The following is a 26,096-nucleotide window of genomic DNA, read 5'->3' as shown; positions in this document are numbered from 1 at the left end:
CCAGGACTGTGCTTAGGGGGATGCGAAATGGGCGACCGCCCAGGGTCGCTAAAATTTAGAGGCGTCAAAAATTCTGGACTGATTAATAGTTTTATTACGAGATTTTCTTTACATTTGTTAAATCTTGGATATATTTTTACTATTCCTTGGATATATAATTCGAGTTATTATAATTCATATTTTCAAGCGTGAATTTCATTTCAGTAAATGTTTCTTTATATCAGGAATGTAATTTTTAAAATAATGACAAGAAACTATTTATCAAGTTTCATCTTTTATGTCATAGAAATTAATTGTATTAAAAATTTCAAAATTTCAAAAAATTTTTAAGTGGAGGGTAATTCCTAAGAGCTGCTGCGGAAAATGTCAAGAAAAATAAAAAGCAGGGTTGGATGGATTGAGAAATATTTAATTTAAAAATCGTTGATTTGAATCACGTGAGTATTTCTCTAAATCACAGATTTATGTAAAAAAATATTATTTATATAGTGTTCCATTAACTAATATAACTTAAGGCTCTGATAATAAATCATTGATATCAAATCTTATTGATAATGAATGTCTTATTTATAGAATACGGAAATAAGTTAATAAGTTAAGAAACAAAATGTCTCGTTTTTTTCTTTTTTTAAGAGTTTAAATTTTGATCAGAATGTAACTTTTAAATTATAATTTTTTATTATTCATTTCATACCATTTTCATATTTTAATGTGCTCATTGCAGTATGTAATATAATTTGCTGTTTGATTATCAATAAATATATTTCAATTATAACCATTTAATTTTATACCCATTTATTTCAATAAAAGTAACTTTAAATATTATTAAATATCTACTTGTAAATAAGGACTTGTTCTACCAAGAATAATTTATTTTTGAAAATGCTTTCTCATCTAAATTAACTCACTTTTCATTCGACAAGTTGGTTCTCTGTATTAGCAATTTATTATTGTTTTTAGTTTGATTAAAAAATTAATAGCTGACTTTATTCATTCAGTAATTAATTTACAATAATTAAATAATATCATTAACCTATTTATTGTAATTTATTATTACTTTACAAAGATATCGGTGAATATCTCCAAAATCAATGCTGTGTTAAATCTTTGAGTTTGAATTTTTTCGCTTCCGATGATTCTTATATTGCACGGCAGAATAATAGAAATAAAAAAATTAAAAAAATTTAAAACCAATTCATAATTTTCCGGAAATAGATGCATAAAAATTGGCCATTTTAACATGGAAGGAATGTGATATTGTATTGTAATTTAACTAATATATCGGTGAATATCCTAATCTCCAAAATCAATGTTGTGTTAAATCTCTTTACATTCTAAACATTCTTAACTGCCATATTATTCTTTTATTTTTGGAAGAATTTAATTTTGAGTCACAAAAACTGACGAGCCTTTGAGATCTAAGCAATAATAAATACTGTAAACATTACTTACTAAAATTACTTACTACAATAATAAATACTGTAAACATTACTTTACATTTTTTAACTGTAACAATTTTCAGATTCGCAGCCATTCGAGAAACTCAGCAAGGAAAGCAAGAAGAAAGATTGCCATTCTTCGCCGTGGTGACTCCACAATGGATGGAAACGAAATATCCGAAGCTTATTAGGAATTTGAGAATTAATGAGAATCGATTATCAACGCCATTCGATATTTATTCCACACTCATGACCATACTTGACTCAAATGTGCCGATACAGGGGGATTTATCACATCGCAGCATCAGTTTGTTCTCTGAGATATCACAAGATGTAAGTATCACCCATCATATAAAAGTTGTAAATTGTAAACACTGTTTATTTTTAAATAACTCTTCAAATAATACTTCTAGGTTTTCAATTATTCATGACTCCTTTATTCGAGGAATAACTTGAAGGCATTTCTTTTTCATGTATCGGGTTTTATACGACATTGCAGAGTTGTAATAAAGTCAGAATTTGAACATACATTTGTTTAACTTTTAAATGAAACAAAAGACTGTAATCATATTTAGAAATACTAAAGGCCTGATTTCTTAGGACAGGTCGGCGTTACAAAACGTCAGCTTGAAGCGAGTGCTAAACCCTGATTGGTCAATTTGTGAGTTAGACAGCATACGTCATTGAACGCTCAGCTTGAGCAACGACTGACGTCCGAATCAACTGCAGTTGCATTACAACGTAACGTTAACGACAGAAGCAATGGCGGACAGCATCCAACAGAACATTGAAATCGGCCAAGATTTTGATTTTAACATTAAACATAGCTTCTTCTTTCTCTTCTTCTTTATTTAGCTAAGCTATAATGTGCTTTTCTTGGACAAAGTCATTATTTGTTTTTTAAAGCACTGGTCGACAATAGCAAAATCAATACAAATTCAAAATAAATATTTGCTTACGTTATTAATGCATGCGCAATGCGAGATAATGTCTGCGTTAGACCGACTGCTCACGCTGAGCTAAGAAAACAGTATTTTGTTGGCGTCGGCGGTACGTTAACTTTACGCTGACGCCCAGATAAGGCGCTTGTCCTAAGAAACCAGGCCTTAATATACACTCCTCCCAGGCAAATTATTAGACGCACTATAAGATTCGATGTAAAATCTTAATTATCAGGGGATACTATACAGTTTTTTTTTTTTTTTACGCCACTGAAACCAGTTTGCACTTATTTACGTTCGTGTATCAGTTGGTTGACATTGTAATGCAATACGTTAAAAATAAATACAAATAGAAAGTATATAAAAAATCTCTTGAATTAAAACCCATTACATGTATGTTTGAATATAAAAGTATTGCATATAAACTCGTGCAAAACATGCAATTATTGAAACACTGCAGTGCGTCCAATAATTTGTTCTAATTATTATAATATAATACCTGATATAATAAATATTCTATATTTATATAATATATCGTCTTTATCCAAACGTCGAATTTGTATTATGTATAGCCTAATTCAACTGATGGACACACGAACGTGAACAAGTGCAAACCGGTTTCAGTTGCGTATAAACAATAAAGCTGTATAGTATCACCTGATTAATTAAGATTTAACATAGAATCTTATAGTGAGTCTTATAATTTGGCCAGGGACTGTATTTACAACTCGTGAATTACACGACGTATTTCAGAGGTCAGCAAATCTTACTCTCGTAACCAGCAGAGACTCTGACCAAATCTGGAAAAGAACAAATGTGCGTATTTTTATAGCTATTGACATATTGATGTCATGTCTCCTTTTGACTTCTTTCTTCCCATCAAAGGCATCCTTTTATTAAACTTTCTTATATGAAAAAGACTACAGTTAAAGTTTATAACGCGTCGTCACACTGACAAAAATAATTTTTAACTTGGAAATGGCTATTTTGTTTTAGTGACTGCTGTGAACGCTCATAGTCACTGAAATTTAGAAAATTACTACCACTGCAGATAAATATTTATTAGAAAAGTCTAAAGCTAGTTTTCTAGAATATTTCAAAGTACACGATTAATTATTACTACCTAGACATATCTCCAGTAAATAATAACTTAAATAGGGTTGGTGAAAATCAAATTTATAATCAGGATTAAATTCTCACTAAAGTCACCCTTTGAATCAGAGCAGTCGCAATGGTAAGTGATGCATTTGCCTAGGACTCCACACCGGTGTTTTTTTCCTTTTTTTTTTCTTTATTATTATAAATATTTCAATTATTTTAATTTTCTTTCAGTATTAAAACTTCAAAGACATTGTTTTCCATTTTATAATGTTATTAAAATATAAAAGAAGGAATGCAGTCTGATTATTTTTAGAGGCACCGAGAAGAAAAATTTGGCAGAAATCAAAATTATAAATTTAGAAAATAAAATTAATTTATACATTTTTGCATGATTATTCAAGTCAGTCTCTTCCTTCTGAGAGCAAGTGATGTTGTGAACATAAAATATGAAAATATAAACAGTGACATAAGAATTTGAAGAAAAAAAGTGAGGAAAACTGCTAAGTTGTTTTATTTTTAGGAATGAAGTTCGAAAAGAAAAAAAAATCAGATTTATTTTAATAATCTGGACAAAAATCTGAGCGTACAATTGCATACCTGCAAGGAACATCGCATGTAAATTGTGGCATTTGTCGATTCAGAAGCCAATTAGGTGCGACACCCATACGTGACGTCACTTACAGGCATCCTATTAAATCTGATTTAAATCACATGATTAGACATAATCACTTCACTTCTTCTCGAGTTGCAAGTAGCCAATAGGGCGTATTGCAGTAGCGTAATCGCTGATGGAGAATGTTGAAAGTTCAGCGACGGTTCTATCTATCTAACAAGGAATAAATTTGTTTAGAGTGTATTTTAATTGTATGTGTGTTGATAGTAGTAAGTCGGGGTATTGGCGATGCGGAAGTGACGTCATCATGGGAAGTCAAAGGGTGCTTATTTCTGTCCGGGTGGAAAACGAAAATATGTCTTAAGCCGAAAATTAGTTTATTTCTGCCCACTTGCTTATTTCTGCACGCCTGAGTTATAGTTTCGGTTTTTAATATAGTTTCGTTTTTTGATATTATTTTAATTTATTACCTTTTTTGAGGGTGGCAACACTTTTTAGTTTTCATCTGGAAATACGTCATTAACTGTCTATTTCTCCTCATTAGCTTATTTCTGTCCTACTGCGGTTTCAATTTTAATTTCGTTTTTTTTTATTATTACTTTTTAAATGTTTTTATTTATTATTTTCGTGTAATGGCAACACTTATTAATATTATTTTACTTGTTTAGGGTGGCAATACTTATAAACTTTGTTATTTGGGGGAGAAATCGTATATTATGAAGTAATGACGTCATCTTTTATTACATAATAAATAAATGATATCATGCACATGCTTTTACTCCAGTGGCACCATCTATGTGGGAATGTTAGAAATAAAATAACTTTAAATCTATTTCATTATTTAAATCTATTTTATTATTTATTGAATATAATTAAGGCTGAGGATCAAACTCATGCCTATCAAAAAGTATTCGTGGATCAGCAGTTGGATATCATAACCACTGACCTACAAATGCTTGGTAAGATATGTGTAAATAAGTTAAACCTTTGTATTCTGAACACGTGTATGAATGAAAGGGATTTGATACTGATATCATCTTTTAGTTTCATCGATATGTTTTCTCTTAATCCTTGACAGTTATTAAGTAATTATTTCTGCCCTCTCATGATTGTAGTATTTTGTTTTCCGGGTGGCAATGGTAGTGCTTTACTTTATCGTAAGTTGTTACTTTGCTTATCGTGTAGTTACTTTGATGTCACTACCTATGTGTGAACTAGAATAAATTGATAGCCATAAAATTAGTTTATATTTAATATAAATAAATGTAATACAGATAGTTTTAATACTATTATCCATATTATTTAATAATATATTTGAATAAATTAAAAAAATTAGTAAAAATAAATTAATTAAATTTATATTGAAAATTAATTTGTATTATTATTATTATAAAAAAAGAATGCTGTGTATATTCAAATGAATTAATAAATGATTTAAGAAAGCATCATATATAAAAAAAGTCTAATATTTAAAAAAACAAAAGTAATTGATTTCATATATTTAATTAATAGAAATTAAAGAATATTATGCGTTTAACAATGTATATTATTTAAAAATAATAATAGATGTTTATTAAAGAATTAGTTTAATCTATATAATTCTTGAATGATTATAAAATAAATAATAATAATGAGTAGGTAAAAATTAATTTTGTAATTATTATTTTAAAAATTTAATTAAATAAAAGCTTTTTTATAGAAAAAATAATTTTCTTATGAAAAAAAAAATTTATAAATAATAATAATATTTCTACAGCATTCATTCATAATTTTATTTAAATAAATATCGTTATAAATTTATTCCTCTTTTAAAGTTCTTAATGCTATCAACTATAATAAATTAATTACTATATTAAAATATAAATGTACTTAATTTTAATCATATGGATAGAAAAATATTTGAATTAATTTTATTTTCTGTTGGAAAATAAATAATTTTGTATTTTGAAAAATAAATAGATAATTGATAAATTAATATAAATATATACATTTTCTTACCAAAAATAAAATTAATTAAAATATTTCCATTTTCATAAAATTAAAAAATAAATACATTTATATTTTAAGCAATAATAAATTTTTTATATTTGATAAAGTTTAAAGGAGGAATAAGCTTATTAGTGTTTTAAAATTATGATTGAATAAACACTTTAGATATATAAGTTAGTTTTCAAATTAGAAAAAAAATATTTTTCCAGAAGAAAAAAATTAATTTCTTAAATATCTATATTAATACGTGTTGAAGGTTTTTCAAAATAGCTGCTAACTAAATATTTGGCGTAACCAAGGACTTAGCAGATTAATAAAATCATTAATTGATTAATTGCGGAAAAATTACGTTTTATATCAATTGAATATTAAATTAGTAAATTACGTAATAAATTATTTACGTAATAGTTTCCTTCATTAAAAGCAGATGACGTAAAACTGTTTTCCTATCCTAACACGAATAATAAACTAATGTGTGTTGTTTCTATTATTTATAACATCATTATTTTCTAATATTTACTTGAATATATCTAACACACATTACTTCGGTTCATTATGTTAAAAGACTTTCAGGAAAATATTTTATAATTTATAATATTTCAATATTATATTTTTAAGGTAAATATTATTTCGCACTTGTTGTTCTAACTCAAGTTTAAATTTCTTAATTTTGAAAACGTTGGAATATTTTTTCATCACTTTTAAACAAAACAATTTTCTGTTTTCCCGTTTTTCCCTTAATGCACAAAAATTTTTTTGTTGATATTTAATGTGTTGTTTATGTTTATATTTCATTTTTATGCCATTATTTTTTTAAATGGGGTGAAAACATTTTTTAAAATAATTAAACATTTATAATCGTATCTTAGACTCAAAGTCTACATTAATCTTACACGTAATAGTAGAGATTTATGTCTAAAACTTATACTTTTCTAGACTATCTTTGATGTTTTAATATCTTCGATGTTTTTGATCAGAAAGGAAATAATTTGACGTTATCCGTTGAGATTAATTGCTGAAAACAATAAACTTCATTATTTCTCATGATGTAAACTTGAATTATAAAGAGATTTAAAACTACAATTCATTCGGTTTGGGATTATTTTTAATTCAGTTAATATTCAAATGTATTCTTTGTTTCTACAATCTAGTAGCTTTTTGTAGAATCACCTATTTTAACCACACAGATTTCAACTCTATATTTTAAAATGATTTGTTTCAGGATCTTCTAACTTTGAATGATTCAGAAAAACAGAAACCGTGACTAAAACTCAGGCGGACAGAAATAAGCAAGTGGGCGGAAATAAACTGACTTCCGGTTTAAGAAATATTTTCGCTTTCCACCGGACAGAAATATGCACCCTTTGACTTCCCATGATAGCGTAACTTCCGTTCCTCCAATACCCCGGCTTACTACTTTGGATTTTCGTAACATTTTTGTAATTTTAAAAACAAACGTAAAACGTCAAGATATTTTGAAAACATTTACAATATAGTTTATATGTTAGGAATTCAAAATTTTTCTCAGATAATTTATAATGAGCTAAAAAAATTTGTTAAACATTTTATGCATACCATTATTGATTTTTATATAATATAGACCAAGCCTAAATACTGCTAAAAAAGTTAAGGTTCCAACAATCATTTTTTAAAGTTTTATCACGATAGATTTTATAATGCAGAAAATTAAACATAATTATTGCTGTGTGTCTTAATGCGGTAAAAAGATCACTGAATAATAAATATTAAATATTTATGCTCGTATGAAAGTTTAAATACTCAAATGCGCAATTACGGATGCAACGGTATTATTAATATCATATTTAAAAAACCGAGATTTTAAAACAAAGTATATGAAAATTTCAGAGATAGAAGTTAGACAACTAGCTGAAATAACTGATAAAAAAGGGATTAAAAAAATGATTTTGATTTATGATGGCATAGTCATGAATTGAGAGCGTCGAAAACAGAAAATGGTCGGAAAATAACGTAGATGAACGATGGGGTAGTCGCAAATTAAGTGCGTCAAAAGCAGATTACTCAAATTTGAAATTTGTGTATCGAAATATCGCATAAGAAAATCTGTAAAAGAAAAGTTTAATTATGTTGATACAGCCATGTTGAAACTGCCGAAAAAACGATAAATAACTCAAAATAATAATAATAATAATAACGATCGAAAAATGACTTGGATTTACGATGAAATCATCGCAAATTGAGTACATCAAAAATTATTACTCAAATCTCAAATTCGCGTGACGTAATAACATTGTATGAAAAATATAGGAATTTGGATAACCATGTAAAAATACCGTAAAAACGTAAAACAGCTGAAATAACTGCAGAGAAAACGATCAGAAAATAACATGGATTAACGACGGAATAATAATCATGCGCTTCAAAAAGTGATTACTCGAATTCGAGCTTCAGGTGTCACAATATTATATTAAAAATACTAAAGTTTGAAAAATCTTGTGGAGATCGCCGAAAAAACGATAAATAACTATTGGAAAACGATGAGGTTTAACGATAGAATCCTCGTTAATGAAGAGCGTCAAGAAGTGATAATTCTAACTCGTAATAAAATCGTACTTAAAATATCGGAATTTAAAAAATTACGTGAAAGAGACGAAAAGAAGATCGAAATCCAAGCCATTAGATGTCACTAGCAATTTCTGCTACCGCGTTTTTCTGTAATTAGCATTTGGTTTTTGCTAATTGGATTTGGTTTGGTTTTGGTTGATTAGCTAGTTGACAAAATCACATAATAACATGGAATACTCAAATATAATAGCAGCAATAACTATTGTTTATTCTCTTCTATGAATCTCTTATTAATCGTTTGACTTTATTTTATTTTAGAGAACTTGCTCAATGGCTTCAATTGAACCTCACTGGTGCGCCTGTTTGTCATGGACAAAAATGTCTCCGGGATATCCCGTGGCCACAAATGTTGGCCAAGCTGTGATAGATTTTATAAATAAACTTACTGAGGTTCAACGAAACGTTTGCGAAATACTTAAACTGAAAGAAGTTACGCGCATTGAGAAACTTCTACCAAATAAAGCACTTTTAAAGTTTAAGAAAAATGCCGATAGAGACGGCTTCATCGGAGAATTCTCTGACAATACAGAAGTCACAGAACTCATCTACCAAGTACAATTAAGAGCTTCGCCTAGTGATGGCATATACGAAGCATCAGTGAAACACATCACGAGTAGTAACCAATTTCTGGTTAAAGAGTTTGAACTCAGTCGTGTAAACATGTATGCCAATCAAGAACACTGTATCCATGATACTTATCCAAATCTTAGAAAATATTGTTATTGTAAAAATCAATTGTAAATTTTGTATATCCTTTGATGGAATACTTATGATCATATGTTTGATGTAGAACTCAGATTCATTCTTCATTGATCACGATGATGTTATCTACAGTTATATGGTAAGAAATTGTAGTAGATCAGAGATTCTTAAACTTTTTACCACTGAGAACGTAACTTTGTTGGAAAATTTTCCCACAACCCTCTAATAGACATGTAGTAATAAATGTAAACGAAAATTATAGAGGCGATTGAAATGGGCTGCAGGTGGCGTAGAGCAGAACTCTCTAACTATGGCAACACTTAACGTGCTTTCACCATTATCGTGTGAAGAGTCATAGAAGAAGGAAGTACGTTAGTTGATTTTTAAATAGATAAAAATCTTTTAAGTTAGGAAACTATATGGGACTGAAAATTTCATGATACATAGTTTTGAAATAAAGCGTCATGGAAGTTTTAAAAAATATTTTTAACAATTCAATACGAAAAATATTAAGATAAGTAAAAATATCGTAATATAGTTTGTCTAAAGTAAGGACTCCCCTAGCCATTTGTCTGGACCCGTGGTGGTGACTATGGCAACGAGGTATAACTATTCCAAGTAGGGGTGTGGGATAATTGTTTAGGGGTTATTACTAGGGTCAGCAAGAGAAAGGGAATCTTTTTCTCCAGTCTACTGTGTTAGCCCTAGAGTGAAGAGAAGCTACCCTCCCTAAAATGCACTGTTCTTGTTTCCATAGCAGCAAACGGCCTCAGACTTTGTGGCGGGGGAGTTCTTACCGTAGACAAACTATACATTCCTATGCAACTGAAAAGAAGAGGAGTGGGAAGGGGGAAGGGCCAAATGCATGGAACCGATCTTCTACCCAGATGGCGTAATCGAGCGTTGCGATCGCCTATATTAATAACGGGGATTATGCAAATCTAAAAAAATTATTTGTCTTTTCTAGTAGTTTACAAAATTGTTTTCAATTTGCACTTTTTTCCTTAGAATTTTCTCAGTTTAATGTACCACAGGGTATAAATGCTGCTTCGAAATTTAGACCAAATATTGTAAAACTTTCAAGAAACATTCTTTTTTGAAAAACTATAAGATTTATAAGAAACAAGAAAATCTTATTGATTAAATTGTAACAACTATTCTGTATCAGTAAAACAATTAATACTTCAAATAAAAACATCTCAATTATTAGTGAAACTGAAAGTCTATTTTTAAAAGTGAAATTTCTAAGTTAAATTTCGCTACCATTTTGCGAAGAAACGGAAAGCTAATGCGAACGAACAGAGCTAAGCTACCGGAAACCATTTCTTTCTTTCCCCACATTTGTTTTCATTGCTTCCCCCCTCCTCTATCTCTACCAATAGAATTTGATACTTCTCAAAATTACCATTGTAACTAAGCTAGCCGTAGTTTACAAAGCTCTCTGCTCTAGAATTTTATTGCAAAATATGTTTTGTGTGTTCACCAACGTAAAAAATTTAGTCTATACAAATTTTTAAAGTACAAGTAAGCGTTTGATAATGGTAAAAATACTTTTAAAAGGAGGCATTAATGGAATGAAGTAATTTTTAACTATAAAAGTATCTTCTTAGCCACAAATTTATTTTAAAACGGAAGTCCTGCAAACGATATCAAAAATGCATCATTTATGCATCAGAAAACTTTGCTCAAAAAATTTTATTTATTTTTCTAGGTTTAAAGCATTATTTTTATATAAGAAAAAATAAGCGCATGAAGACACTTTTGAATTACTAAAATGTATGTTGAAATACATATTGTACTGTGCAGAACCTATAAGCATAGTTTAAAGTATTTCTATTCAAATATACAGAAGATAGAGCTTTTTAATGAACTTAAATACTATGGAAAAAATTATTTTCATTTGCTGTTTTTATACAGTTTAAATAATTATAAACTCTGTTTGCAGAATTTTAGACCAATCTATTTTTAAATTAAAAGAAAGCATTAGTTAGAACAGAACTCTAGTGTTTCGTGGAAGGCTTACAGAGTTTCCAATAAGAATATTTATTATTTTTATATCCAAACATTTCCATCATTTATTTCATATTTTGGTTATTTTTATTAAAATTATTTAAGTAAAATATCAATAAAAAAAAGAACTCATTTCAAAAAATATTACTTTCAATGATGAAATATTAAAAAATTTATGAAAAGATTATGTATTTATAAAAAAAAAAGAAATTACTAGATGATAACTCATCGAACCTTTCAATTTAAAATAAAATGACCAAATCCTAGAATTAAGAATTATGTTGCTCACATAACCATTCTCAGTGTTTATAAGTTCTTTTTTATTGTTGTTATTTCTAATGCCATTGCCAATATCAGCAAGCCCATTTGGTGAAGCCAAGCGAATTTTAAGGCAGAGGGTGCGTTTCTTGTCTTTCAGTGGCGCCATCTCTGGCCAAGAATATGATTTCAGCCACACGCACCTTACAATCCGTTAATAAGGCATTCATACATCCATTCATTCATCCACAGATCACAAATTTTAACCTGAACCAGAGAACAATCAATCTCCAATTCCGTACCCTCAAAGGTATAATTTGTATTGGAAACATGGAGGACTTTGTAACCCGAGGGATTTAACGTGCACCAGTAACCATTTACTGAACGGGGAGTCTTTGTTATGGGCCCGACGCCCTACCAACCAATCTATTCCGGCCTACATCTTGTTTTGAAAACTATAATTTAGTATTCTTTACCCTTGATGACTCAGGAGATAGAGCGTTCGACATTCCAATCAGCTGAACCCAGTGACGGCTGGTCGATACGAATTACACATCCGCCTTGCATCAACCACAGTGCTGATGTAAAATATCCTCAGTGGCAGACGGATCATGAGTTAGAGTCTCCTTGCCGTCAGGTTAACAGTGGGAGGTTATCGTGGCTTTCCTCTCCATATAATGCAAATGCTGGTTAGTTCCATCAAAAAGTCTTCCACGAAGGCCAGAAGGCTATATTGGGTTCAAAATTACAAGGCTACGGAGTTGAACATTCATGGTCGTAAACCCAAAACGTTGGGTCGGCTGTTCAACGAAGGTTATAAAATAAAATTTTGTGTTCTTCATTCATTTTTAGCTTACGCAGTCACCGAAATAAAATTCATAACTTAACTAAATTTCACTCCAAGCTTTCGAATTCAACTGTTCGATATAAAACCTATAATTTTAGAACTAAATTCGATTATTGAAAAACATTTAATTCTTTACATTAAATATTATCAAAATAATTAGTCTTTCTTTGGTTCTCATAATCACAATTACTAATTTTATTTATAAGCATGAGGCTCCGCCAAAAGAATCTCAATCACTTAAGGTTTCATAGTAAAAAAAATTTCTTCATAGTCGAACTGCCGAGTTAGAAGATCATTTTTCAGTATTTATAAAAAAGTTGAGTTATGAGACATTTTTAGTTATCTTCTAATATTGGGCATTTCTGACTGAGTCATATTTTAAATTCATAAAAAAAAAGTATCATTAGCTGCTGTACATAATTTTTAATAAAATGTTGTGGAAACTGTCTGTATATTGTATATAGATGATTGTTGGTGTGTTATCGTTGTATTTGCTGTTACTGTGTAAACTGTTTGTAGAATAATTTAAAAGTTATTAATAGATGCTTTAGAAATTGCATCATTGTAATTTTTAATTTTAGCTTGATTTTGGTTTTCAAAACAATATTATTTTAATAAGCCCTAACTAGCGTTTTCAAATTATTAATTTTTTTATGCTATCTTAAATGTTAATTGACTTAATCTCAACACTTTTTTTCTTTTAGTTTATGCAACGCAACAAAAAAAAAAGGTTTTGAAGTTCAAAAAATCCTTTTTTTAATTGTTATAATCAAGTTTTCAAATAAATGCGTAAAAGATGTCACAAATACTCTGAATAAGCAAAATTTAAAACATAATTTTGCTTTAAAACTTAAAATTAGTTTAATAATTATAAATAGTTTTATATATAATAAACAGTGGGTGTAAATTTAATATTAAGTCAGCTTTTTATGTAATTTTCATAAGAAAATTTGGAATTCGAAAAACTGAGAGCAACTTAACATTGTTTATATTTTTGAACTGAAGGAATTTTTTATCATTAGTTCGGAAAAATTATAAATATGTTATAAGTTGATTTTGTTTTAATCATAAGCGAAATTTTATTAAGTACGTATTACACACCGTATGTCATTAATAAATTTTCACATTGTTATATAAAGCATTAAAAAAAAATTTATATAATTTTTTTAACTAAAGATTCAGTGTGTTTCCTTCAGTTACACGTTTTTAAGAGGCCAATTATAATCAAATTAAATACTGCAAAAATGTTTTCAATTTTACTGTTTTATTTTATTTTTTTTTTATTTATTGAAAATCATTTTAATAAAAAAATTTATTATATTGTTTGTGGTCATTTGAAAAACTGTTGTAAAAATAATGTCTTTATATTTCTGATGATATTTTTTATTATTTTTTTTACATAATCTGCTCACATGACTTTTAGCGGTATTTACTATGTAAACTGTGCAAGCAAAATTTATCTATTGAAAATGTGATTTTCTTTCCTGTTTAAAAAGTATGCTCTTGACTTTGAAACCTTGCTATTAACCGATGATCTTTGATAAATATAAGTGATTTACCTATTTATTTCTGCTTAGAAATAAATTTTTAAAGAATCACATTTTTGATTAAAAATCTGAATTTGAAATTTGATTGATTATTATTTTATTAAGAATATTTTTCAAGGGATACAAAACACTATAAATATTAAATTTCTATCCATCTTAGCTTTTTATTTAGAACATTTTACGATTCGAGACATCTATATGCTTATGGAAAATATTAATTTATATGTGAAACAAAGCTTTCTTCTTTTAACAAAAATTAATAACTAATGTCAGATGTAGAACCATCCTCATCAAGCTTGATATCATAACTAAACAGATTGATATATAATATGAAATTTTGCATTTAATTAACACTCATGATTATTAGCTTATTTTTTGATGAAATTATTCTCAGACGAGTAAATTACTGTTAGCATGATGCTTTTTTTTGTTTTCGATTGCATTCTCCGTGAGACAAAATTATTTTATTTAATAAAACATGCACTGTTCTAATTTTTCAAAAAAATTTTTAATATTTTGCAGCATGGAAAAAAAACGATGTTTTCGAAAGATTCGAGAACATTTGAGCACATATATTAAAATTTAAAAACATCTATTCTCGAAAAATTTTACATTTTTGGAGGGAAAACGTAAATATTTGAGGATTGTTCTCAAGATTAAGGAATGTTTAGTCACCTTAGAAATGACATTAGCCTTCACACTAAAATGGTTCACAAATCGATAGCTAGATGACGCTAAATCACTAGTTTCTATTTTCCCAACTTTTTCCAACAGAAGCTATAAGCTAGTTTTTACATTGCCGGTAAAGCTCTACCAACAGTCAACTACCTACAGTGTTTGTTTGTTTTTTATATACGGATCTCATAGACCGCTTTCAATTTGAAATAGTAAAAAAACTTATTTTAGAAAACGAAATATGACTAATGAGAAAATGGACAGGAAACAACCAATACGACAACAGAAAAAGAGTTTATTTTGACCTGTGTTTACCACAGCTGAAAATGGATAATTTGAAGCTGGCAAGAACTTCTATATATTTAATGTGTTTTCAGATATCATACAGGTTAGAGCAGCGGTTCCCAAATGGTTTTCTGTGGAACCCTGGGGGGGGGGGTTCCGTGGAAATAACCAATGCGACAACAGAAAAAGAGTTTATTTTGACCTGTGTTTACCACAGCAGAAAATGGATAATTTGAAGCTGGCAAGAACTTTTATATATTTAATGTGTTTTCAGATATACAGGTTACAGCAGCGGTTCCCAAATGGCTTTCTGCGGAACCGTGGGGGGGGGGGTTTCCGTGGAAATAACCATTGCGACAACAGAAAAAGAGTTTATTTTGACCTGTGTTTACCACAGCAGAAAATGGATAATTTGAAGCTGGCAAGAACTTTTATATATTTAATGTGTTTTCAGATATCATACAGGTTAGAGCAGCGGTTCCCAAATGGCTTTCTGAGGAACCCTGGGAGGGGGGTTCCGTTGAAACAACCAGTACGAAAACAGAAGAAGAGTTTATTTTGACCTGTGTTTACCACAGCAGAAAATGGATAATTTGAAGCTGGAAAGAACTTCTATATATTTAATATGTTTTCAGATATCATACAGGTTAAAGCAGCGGCTCCCAAGTGGTTTCTGCGGAACCCTGGGGGGTGGAGGGTTCTGTGAAAAAGTTAAAGACGTTCCGTGTCATAGTGCTTTTTATGATCCATTATGATTTTACAACATCTGATTCTATTTAGATCCCACCTATAATTCATGATTCATATAATCTTTCGGTTTGACTTTATGAAATTATTTCGCATCAAATGCTAGTGTAATAGGAATGGCATTTTTTTTTCCGAATAACAATAAATTAAACAAATTATATAAAGAACAAGCATTTGTAAAATATTGCTTTAGTATTTCCTATTGTGCTTTTCAAATCAAAATGAAATAACTAAATTCACTAATAAAAAATTATGTTTCTCTAATGATACTTATGTATATACACCAAAAGCAAATTCATAAGTAAATTAGATACAGCACAAGGATTGCAACTTTTACTGTCGAAAATGAAACCTAATTTAAGATTATTAATGATATAACAATGAAGAATCTTTATTCCTCTGATTCTATATTTTTTGAATAGTCATTTGTAAAGTCAGAGATCTACCGTAAGAAGTTAGATTATATAATGTTGTTAGATTATTTAATGTTCGTATATTTCTGGATCCTGATTTGTAGTGCCAACTGCAATCACCAAGTAACAAAATGGATTTTTAACTTGCACACATAAACTTAAAAAAAAAAATTAAAAAAAACACGCACAGAGGTATACCTTGAGGGTGGATAAGAATTATGCCTTTTGAGATGGTCCTCTTCTGAGATGTATTTTTTTTAGTTTCTCATAGGCTGCTGCCTAAGAGTTTCCGAGACGTGGCAATTATTCTGCCGCAGATCATTATCAGAGAAACTTCTTTTCTTCTCTTTTTCGTGTAAAAGAATAATATCAGATTTAAACAGTAAAATTTTAAAAAGAAATTTTTAAAATGAAAATTTTAGTAGTTTTTTTTTTCCCTAGTAGTTTTTATTGTATAACTATTCAGTGAAAGGGAAATTTTTTGAAAAAGGAAAATTGAGTATCTGATTGTTGCAATTTTTATAATGTGGTTCATTGTTGACAGTGAGAATGGTCCTTGTATTTTTAAAAATCCTGAGTGGAATGTTATTATTAAGTTTTAATCTGTACTATTATATTTTTTTTCTTACAAAGTATTTTAAAAAATTACCAAGTAAATATGCCATCATATTGAAAGTATGAACTAGGTTGTTTAAAAAGGCTGCATTCAAGTGAATGTTTCATGATATTCAAAGCATATTCCTTGTACTCTGTTATAACACTTGCTTAACAATATTTTTTTTTTAAATAATCCCTTTAGAGCTCAGGAGACAGATCGTTCACCACCCAATAAACTGATCAAGGTTCAATTCCTCGTGGTAGGTGGCTGATACAAATTCTACTCCCAACTTGCACTGAGTGTAGGAGGTTTCTGTGGTTTTCTACTCCATGTAACGCAAATGCGAGTTAGTTCCATCAAAATAACCTACAAGCAGGTATGTTAGTTCCAATGCTCATCCCAAGAATTCTTTATCTTCAAAATTACAAGGGTAGGATTTGAACATTGATGATCGTAAACTTAGAATTATGTTGGCTGTTCAATGCCAGTTATAAAATAAAATATAAAAAATAATCCTTTTAGCTTTAAGTGTTTTAAACTTTTTTTTAATAAAGAAAAGTTTAAAAAAGAAAAGTTTAAATCAACTTTCAACAAGAAAAAAACAGAATCTTAATATAAAAATTTAGTTTGGAGTTTTTTGTGAATTTCTATATTTTTCAATGCAATGTATGTTTTTTTTCTTCCCCTTCTAGAAAGCTTAAGCCATTTTTAGCATTACATTTAATTAGAGCAATTTGTTAAAATTTATTTAATTTAACCATAATTTAAGATTTTTTCTTCTTCTATTGTAGGTGAGGACTCAGTCACCTTTCTCATCTTTTTCATAAAGTGATCACCTTTTCATAGATTTTTAGTAAAAAGGTTTATATAAGCTGTCATTTTGCAAACATGTTAAATTCAGGACACTGGAAATCGAGCCTCATTCCTTGGTAAATGGCTTACTTTTTCTGATTCCTATATGAAGATTATCTGAAGTGTAACTAATAATATGTGCGCCATTGATCTCACCATAATTTGAAAATTGTGCTTTTTTAGTAACCCACAATCCGAGTTTCTGAATCTTTTTTTACTAAAAGCGAATCCTATTTTAAATTACAATTTCCCATTTTAATGTCATACATAAGTAGTAATTTTGATGTTAAGAAATGCTGTGTTCTATGCTATGTTCTTATTCTGAGTACTTTTGACTTGTGTTTGTGTATCATTAATTTTTCATTGCATTTGCTTTTCAACTTTTGAATTTTTAATTGCTTTTTCATATTTAGTTCATCCATTGTGTGGCCTTGGGGCACTGTCGGTTTTTGGTAATACCACTGACGACGTAAAGGCTCCTGTGCGTTGGCAGACAGTGTGTCCCCTCATGAAGTGCTGTTTTTATAACTTAGATATCTTTAGAAATTCTATGTGTTTTTTTTTTTTGTTGTTTTTTTTTTTTTTTTTTTTTTTTTTGTGGTTCTGACTTTCTAAAATGTTAAAATAAGACGAATTTGGTTTTAGCTGCTTATTATTTTAAATGTTATTTTCTTATATTGCCTTTTTCTGAATTTGCTTAAATCAGTTTAATTCTACGATATGATTTTATTGAAAATGCAATTAGTAATAGATGCAGTTATAATTCAACAAAGAAATAAAACTAAAATTTCCATATCAGTTGTCTTTAAAAAAACTCAAAATCAGGTCATATTTTCTGAAAATCTCAATTGTGTTTTGAATTTGCGTAATAATTCACAATGCCCATTCTATATTTTTAAAAAATGTTTCGCTACAGACAGGATGAAACATTATAGTATATATACTGAAAATTGAATAGTATATAGGTATTATACATTGTGTATTATACATTGAATGTATATTAATGTATTATACATTAAGGAACTTAAGCATAACTTAAAATTGACAACAAATAGGAAATTGTGTTCCTCCAAGATATATAATTGAATAATAGCATATTTTCAATACATTTTTGAAAATATTTGTATCTAATAAAAAATACTTCTTGTTGCTACAGATTTGAAATGAAAATTAAAAATTTGATTGTAGTAACTGTTTCATATGTTAAATTCTGAGTGAATTTAATTTATAACATAGATTGAAGAGAAATAAGATTTTATTTTATATTTTTGATTTAAAAGTTTTGTTGCATTTTTCTACGTCAATCTGCTTTTTTTTTCCTTGATGGAGAAATGAGAGTCCCAGGGGACACAATATTTTATGTCCCCTTTCCGTTTATTAGCGTATTTGATGCCCCACAGCAAGTAAGCTCAATCACTGTGCTCTTTGAGTTCCTTATATGTAGCTGCATTTAATTGAATACTTTATAACAACAGAGGCTAACATGAAAAGTTGCTGAATATGTGATATTGGCGGAAATGAATGAGCAACTCCATTGCCTACTTATCTTCATTTTTGTTGTTCTGGCTAACCCATTATTATTAATAATATATTTGAATGTGCCACCACCTGATTTTTGTTTCTAACTTTATCTCTAAATAAAAATACCTCATTTTATAAAACATTTCGTTTCATTTCTTTAAAATTTCAAAAATATTCATAAAGCGATGCCTTTTAATGTTCCTGAAAATATTTTATTTGATGAGTAAAAATTGCTGCAATTGGATAAAAATTTCAATATTGATATCTATTGGCATTTCCATATTTCCGAGAAAGACACTTTTAAGGATTAAACAATTGTCAAAGCTTCTCTCACTCTTTTGCTTGATGATGCAGGTGTAGAGTGGAGATTTTCAGTTTCAAAGTGAAGATCAAACTACAGTTATAGAAAGATATTTGAATACTGTTTCGATCATTGAAAGATGCTTTTAAATAGTGCTTTCACTCTCCTCGTCTTGCGCCAATGACTAATAAATTGATTAAATATGAATTACAAGCTCGTCAAAATAATAATAAAATGCAGCCTACATCAGGGCTCGAAAAAACTCAGAAATTTTACCCATTATCCTTTGGAACTAATCCGTCTCTTCTAAATAAATACAAATATAATTTTCTCTTATTTATTACTAACAATTATATAAATTGCACAATGAATTAGTAGTTACTAGGATTACAAATACTAGGATAACATTATATGGTAACAAAAGAAATACTAGGTTTCTAATAGTAAAACCTAGTATTTCTTTAATGAAATAATTTATTTCTTTAATGAAATTATTTAAATAACAAAGGTCAAGTTATCTGTCAATTATCAGGTCAATTTATCCGATGATACTGCTTTTTTTAAATGAATCAAATACGACGTTTGCCAGTTCCACAATCAAACCAATGATTTACAGAGGTTTCATCACAGAAGCCTGAAAGAGGTTTTTCATTTAGGTAGATGTTCATAATTGCGGTTGACGCTTCTTGTTTAGCGTAATGTCTTTTTTTGTAAGTTCATTGCTGAAAAGCCCCTTTCAACCGCTGCAGTACCTACTCCCAGACAGAGAAAACATCAATTCCACCGTGCACAGTATGTTGCTGTATTTCGAGATTAGAGGGTCATTTTAGAAGTGACGAGCTAGACTCTTGTAAGATAACAAAAATTGAAAATATATCACGAACATTAACGGGAAAACGGCCGTCCGCGCAGACGTTGGATTCGAGAAATTTGTTGTCAGCGGGGAATTTTGAACCACCGAGGATGGGCAGTTTTTCGAGCCCTGGCGTACATGGAAGAGAGCAAAAATAAAAAGAAAATGAATGAGAAAAAGAAAGAAACATGGAAGAATAATTGCAAAAAATAAAGAAACCCTATTGAGAGGTAGGGTCTCTGTAGGAATTGAAGAAAAAGATACAATCGAAGAAGCAGCTAAAAATTTGCTAGAAGAATCTACTGATTGATTTAGAAAAGTAGAAAGAAATAATAAATAAATAATAATTTGAAATGAGTTAAGCTAGCTCATTGTATGCTAATGCGTGTCAAGAATTTGAAATTCGAAGAAAAGGCAAAGGCTGCGGAAGTGAATAAAATAGACAGGAGTTTTGAAAGGAAAAAATTATTTCTTTAAAAACAAGAATCAGTAGTCATTTTTTTTCTACTAAAAAAACCAAAGGCAGAAAAATAGTAATAAAATTTTTTTTATAATCATTTCTTAATTTTATATCCAGTTTTTCTTATTTTATAAATATTTATATTAGTAATATATGTATGTATGTTTTTTTCCAGGTCGATTCCATGTGACTCAAGTTTCCATTTGAAATTCTTTTACTTACATAAGACTTAAGATTTGGACTCTAGAATAAGTGTGAGTGTTTTCTTAAAATACTTTGACTTTAGATGTTTTTATCAATGATTGTTTGTATCACAAAAGGACTGGGTTGCAAAAACAAAGTAGTATTAAATTGGCAAATTACTTAACGATACTGAAAGTCAGTGATCAATGTTTAACATTTTTCTCATCTGCCTAATATTAGATTTTTTATGTAGATATAGATTTACAATAATTAACATTTTACATCTCATCCATTCTTTTTTGTTGTTGCTTTTAATAAATAAAAAAAAATTTAAACTACATGATTTGTTCAGATTATTATTTGCTATATTATTTGTATTGGGTTATGTTATATGTACAATGATTTTATTTGTTTTAACTATTTAAAAATGATTAAATTATTTAATTTTCAGTTTGTAATCATTTTTGAAGTTAGCATTGAATTTTTCATTTCTATTTTTTCTTTAGTAATAAGAACATTTTAAATGAGTTATTATAAATACTAGGCTGTCAGGTTTACATTAATTAATTGTTTTAATATATATGTTTTAAATATATTTATCTCATTACTTAGTAAAAATAATTGTTTTAATTTTTGTAAAGTGAAAGAGTATATTATGTAATAAAACATTTAAAAAAAGAAATAAGTAAAAATGTAGTAATACTATGTTTTTATTTTATCAGCTTAAAATATAGTCTGTTTAGTAAGGACCTAACCTCACCATTCTTCTCGAGCGGGGGCAGTGATTATGAGGTTTTTTAACTATTTCAAGTAAAGGTGTTGGGTCAATATTTAGAACAGGTTTTATTTTTGATTAGCAAGGGAAAGGGAATAATTTTTCTTTGGCCTATTTCAATGCCTCTATTTGGTCTCTTTAAAATGTGCTGTTTCTTATTTTCATAACAGCAGATGACCTTAGACTTTGTGGTGAGAGGAGTTATTTATATAGACAGACTATAGTAAGTCCAGAAGATAAGCCACGAGCATTAATCATGGTTTATGATGCATTATGAGAATAGGACTTTTTACTGTAGCGTAAGCATGTCGTTTGTTCATTTCTCAAAGATAGAATGGACCATCACACCTACATTAAAGTGGAATATCCTGTTTTTATTATTAACAACAGCCATACATGTCTGGGGCTTATCTCACTCTATTCATAAATATTTTCCAATTTTTAGTTTGAGGAGATAATATCTCATGTATCATTCTAGTAAACTGAAAAATAATGCGCACATGTTTGTAGAAAATGAACAGAAACAAATAGCATAAGTATGTTTAGGTACACAATTTATTGACTTGTAACATTTCTTTTTCATTCTCTCACAGAAAATTTCTTGTTACTTTTTTCGAATCTAGTACTTGACAGACAACTGTATCCCCCTCAATGTCCGAGTTCATCCCTCCACCATACCCATTGCGCACAGATTATGTTGTATCCCAATAGTTCTATAATGAAGATTCCAATCTGAGTTGTAATACACTTTTTTTGTGTTGAGTTATTTGCTGGATATTTTAAATAATGTCATCAACGAGTTTGCAGTGAATGGCACTGATGGGACATACTTACTGCATGTTTCATCCACAATTGTGGCTTTTCTAAGGATAGAAATCACAAAATTTTGTTACTCTTCAGTTTACAGTGTATTTATCCGTAGCATCATCGACATAGACAACCTTTAAACAACAATGAATCTCATAAGTAACTTTTTCTGTGATTATTCCAATTCTTACTCGCATTGATGTGACATAGCACCTGATCACTTATCCATACTTCCGAATCTCAATATACACTTGCAGAACACAGCAATTTCAAACCTCTGTATGCACCCCGTGGCAGAATCACGGCGACATTGTCGCAGAACGTTACACAAAGTTCTTGCAGAAAGGATTTTCCTTTCGAAAGTAAAATTTTTTGGTTTTTTTTTCTGCAAAAATTTTCGATTTCTTTTTCTCTAAAATTATATTTAAAAGATGTCTTTTACGCCCATCGGAGTGGAACGAAATGTTCGTAATTTTTCGATTCTTATTTGAGAAAAATGAAGAATATTGAAGCAAAAAATTTCTTTTCTGCAGAAATGTTTGAAAGTTTTTTTTTCCTTCTCAATTATATTCAAAAGATGCCTTTTTCACTCATCAGAGGGGAAGAAGTGCTCGTGATTGTTTTTATTCTTATTTGAGAAAAATAAAAATGAAAGAATTTTGGTTATCTTTTCTTTCACGGATTTTACGATTAGTAATTATTTATTTTTTTATATGATGATTTACAAAATTTAGAAAAAGAAATAATTAGTGTGTTTTCCTTTTACAAAATGTGAGGATATCTCCCATGATATTTGAATAAAAATATTACTTATACTTTTAAAAAAAATACCTAAAATTTTATTATATATCCTAATAGGTTTTTTTTTGTAAATACAACGTTTATGTTACTATAAATTTAATTAATAACATGTATATTTGTTTTTATTAAAAATATCTTGCAGAAAGATAATAGTGCTAGAAAGGTTTGTTGCAGAAAGTCCCACAAAAATTCTGCCTCAGGGTGTATGCATATAAAGAGAAAATATTACTTCCACATGTCTGTTAATTAAGATAATTTTTCTGCTCTCTTCAAGCATATGTGCATTAGTTTTCAACCTATCTTTGTAATTTAATTTTGTCGACTTAAAGTATTAATTTTTCATAAGTATTTATTACATTGTAAATAATGAGTTTTCTAAAATAGGCTTTGAACTTTGTTTTGTAGAAAGATGGCAATGCTAGTAAACTTTAATCAGTGCTTAGAATAATGTGAGTTTCCAAATAAGATGGTTTTTTGGCACAGATCATGTGATTCAACATGTATTTGTATTTCTTGTAAGTTATGACTTCTTTTTTCTATGTAACTGATTCAAAAGCTATTTCAATTTATTGTGTAATATTGTTTAAATTTCGTAATTTATAAGACATACATAATTTGTTGACTGATTTTTTTTGAACGAATAATTCATATTTATTTTTATGTACAGTATTAATTTATATTTATCTGAAAAACTTTACTAATAATTTACTTTGAAGCATTTTTCCCATAATATCACACGAATCATGAATGTGTTATAACACTTTTTCTTAACCAGATTTTAAAGTTCAATGACTTTGTAATCGAATTGCTTTATATTGTCAACAATCACTTCTCGCATTATTGAATGGAGATTTACATTCAATACTAATATCATGTTACAAAACAATACCCTCTTTAGCTAGAAATATCTGTTTGCAGAGACGGCAAAACTTAATAAAATATACCAAACTGGTTATCCAGGTGTTAAAATTGAAACGTTCTTCTAGAGGTGGACAAAAAGTTAATATTTTCCAAATATTTTAACCTTGTGCAACAGTGGAAAACAGTATAATATTTTGAAAAGCGTGGAATGTTTACTTTGATTTCAATATATAATTACGTACCTACCAACTTTTACACTTTTTGTAAAATTAATTTGTCCTATAATTTAATTTGTGGCTTAATAGATTTAATTTAAATCTTTTTACATTAAAATTCTTGCTTTAGGACAGCTTCTGTGGGAAAAATCTTCATTAAAAGTTGTCAGCTTTGAAAAATAAAGTCATAATGTTATTATATCCTATTAGATGCCACATTTATTAATGTAATGTTTTTATTATATATTTAATTATTTATTTTTGTGTTAAGTTATTTATTTTTATGTAGCTAGTTTTTGAATTGTTGCTGACATGCATAATCTAATGCTTTTACCTTTCACTGTTCTGATGCTGTTTTAGAAAATGATTTGTAATTTTATTATTAGTTTGTTACTAAAAGTGAGTAAACCAAAATAAAATCTTTTCAGTTGACTTGCTATTTATTCAGATTCACACTAGAGAATTCAATTTTCTCAGATGTATTTTAACTTTTAACCAAATTCCATTTACTTACCCCTTTTTAAATGACGGCTAACAATGTATCTATGATACTGTAAAAGAAAAATAGGATAAAATATTCTTAAATCAATTATCAAAAACTTTAATAAAGCAAAACTGATATTTTTTCACCCCTCAAGATACGTGCAGGCATAAATAACATATTAGGGATGTGAATATGCCAACTTTTACTTTTCTGCGTGCAACAAAACTCATTTCCATTTTATGTGTCACGAAAATTCACTTCTATTATGTTTTTAAAAACTATTATTCTAAAAGTTTAATGTTATATTAAGTTCATTATATAAAAGATGTTGAACAATCATCGTTTATTCAATTGAACAATCATCGTTTATTCAAATCTAAATAAAAGGAGAAAATGTCATTTGAAATAAAAATGCAGGCTTAATGGATATTTTACATTTAAAAGTCAAGAATTAAATAGCATATGCTGAGAAACTTGGTTTTTATTACTGCAAGCTTAGTCACTAAATATTATATTCTATTTTAATACATTAAATTCTCATTTAATTTTGCTTACTAAAAGGTAAATAAATAAAAATGCTTAATTTGTGATTAAGGAGGTTAAATAATTATGTAACTTATAGTTATCTACATATTGTAGATATTCCAAGGAATTCACAAAAAAGGCTTATTAAGGTGTTTTATTCATTTATTTTGTTCACTATAAGAAAAGATTCTAACATTCTGAGTAATAATTTACTTTTAATTGAGTACATGTATTTATTTGTTGTGGAGATCTTATAAGACATACACTTTTTTTCTTTGCTTGTAACATATTTCTCTATTTATAAATAAAAATTACATTTTTTGCTTTATTAAAAATTTCCTTATTTTGTTTTTATATCAAACTTTTTGATGTTAAAAAGTTTTTTTTTTCTATGAAGGATTTTCAGCAATATTGTGAAATGCCATGCTTTTTAAATTTTGATATTTTATATCAAAATATCGTTAATATTGTTTACAGTTTGGCACATTACAAGTTTTTGAATTATATTACACAGAATATTTTTATTGCCCATATGGAAATCACTGTGTTTTTCACCAAAGGTACTTTTTTGAAAACAATTGACAATGTGGCTTATCATTTTATTGCACCAAATCCTTCATATGTAATATTTTATTTAGCTCTTTTTACTGTTATGAAATTTTTCATAATGCCATGCTTAAAAGTTTTTA

The 26,096-nt window shown here is 28.5% G+C and overlaps 1 protein-coding gene across 3 annotated transcripts in view; it reads left to right on the top strand.

The window, feature by feature from the left end:
• Positions 1-14,131, top strand: part of LOC107437562 (uncharacterized) — a 55,020-nt gene extending 40,889 nt beyond the window's left edge. For all 3 annotated transcript variants that reach the window (XM_016049617.5, XM_016049618.5, XM_071178650.2), the window contains exons 5-6: positions 1,523-1,772; positions 8,946-14,131. In XM_016049617.5, the coding sequence (XP_015905103.1) occupies positions 1,523-1,772; positions 8,946-9,428 (733 nt within the window). In that variant the 3' untranslated portion in view covers positions 9,429-14,131. The remainder of the gene's footprint in view (positions 1-1,522; positions 1,773-8,945) is intronic.
• Positions 14,132-26,096: the final 11,965 nt, after the last annotated feature.

The sequence above is a fragment of the Parasteatoda tepidariorum genome, chromosome 6 (assembly GCF_982258835.1).
Source record: "Parasteatoda tepidariorum strain Cologne lab strain chromosome 6, Ptep-v5.0, whole genome shotgun sequence".
In the NCBI taxonomy this organism is placed as follows: Eukaryota; Metazoa; Arthropoda; class Arachnida; order Araneae; family Theridiidae; genus Parasteatoda; species Parasteatoda tepidariorum.
The sequence above is the reverse complement of the archived record's forward strand: the minus strand, read 5'-3'. Positions and strand labels throughout refer to the sequence as shown.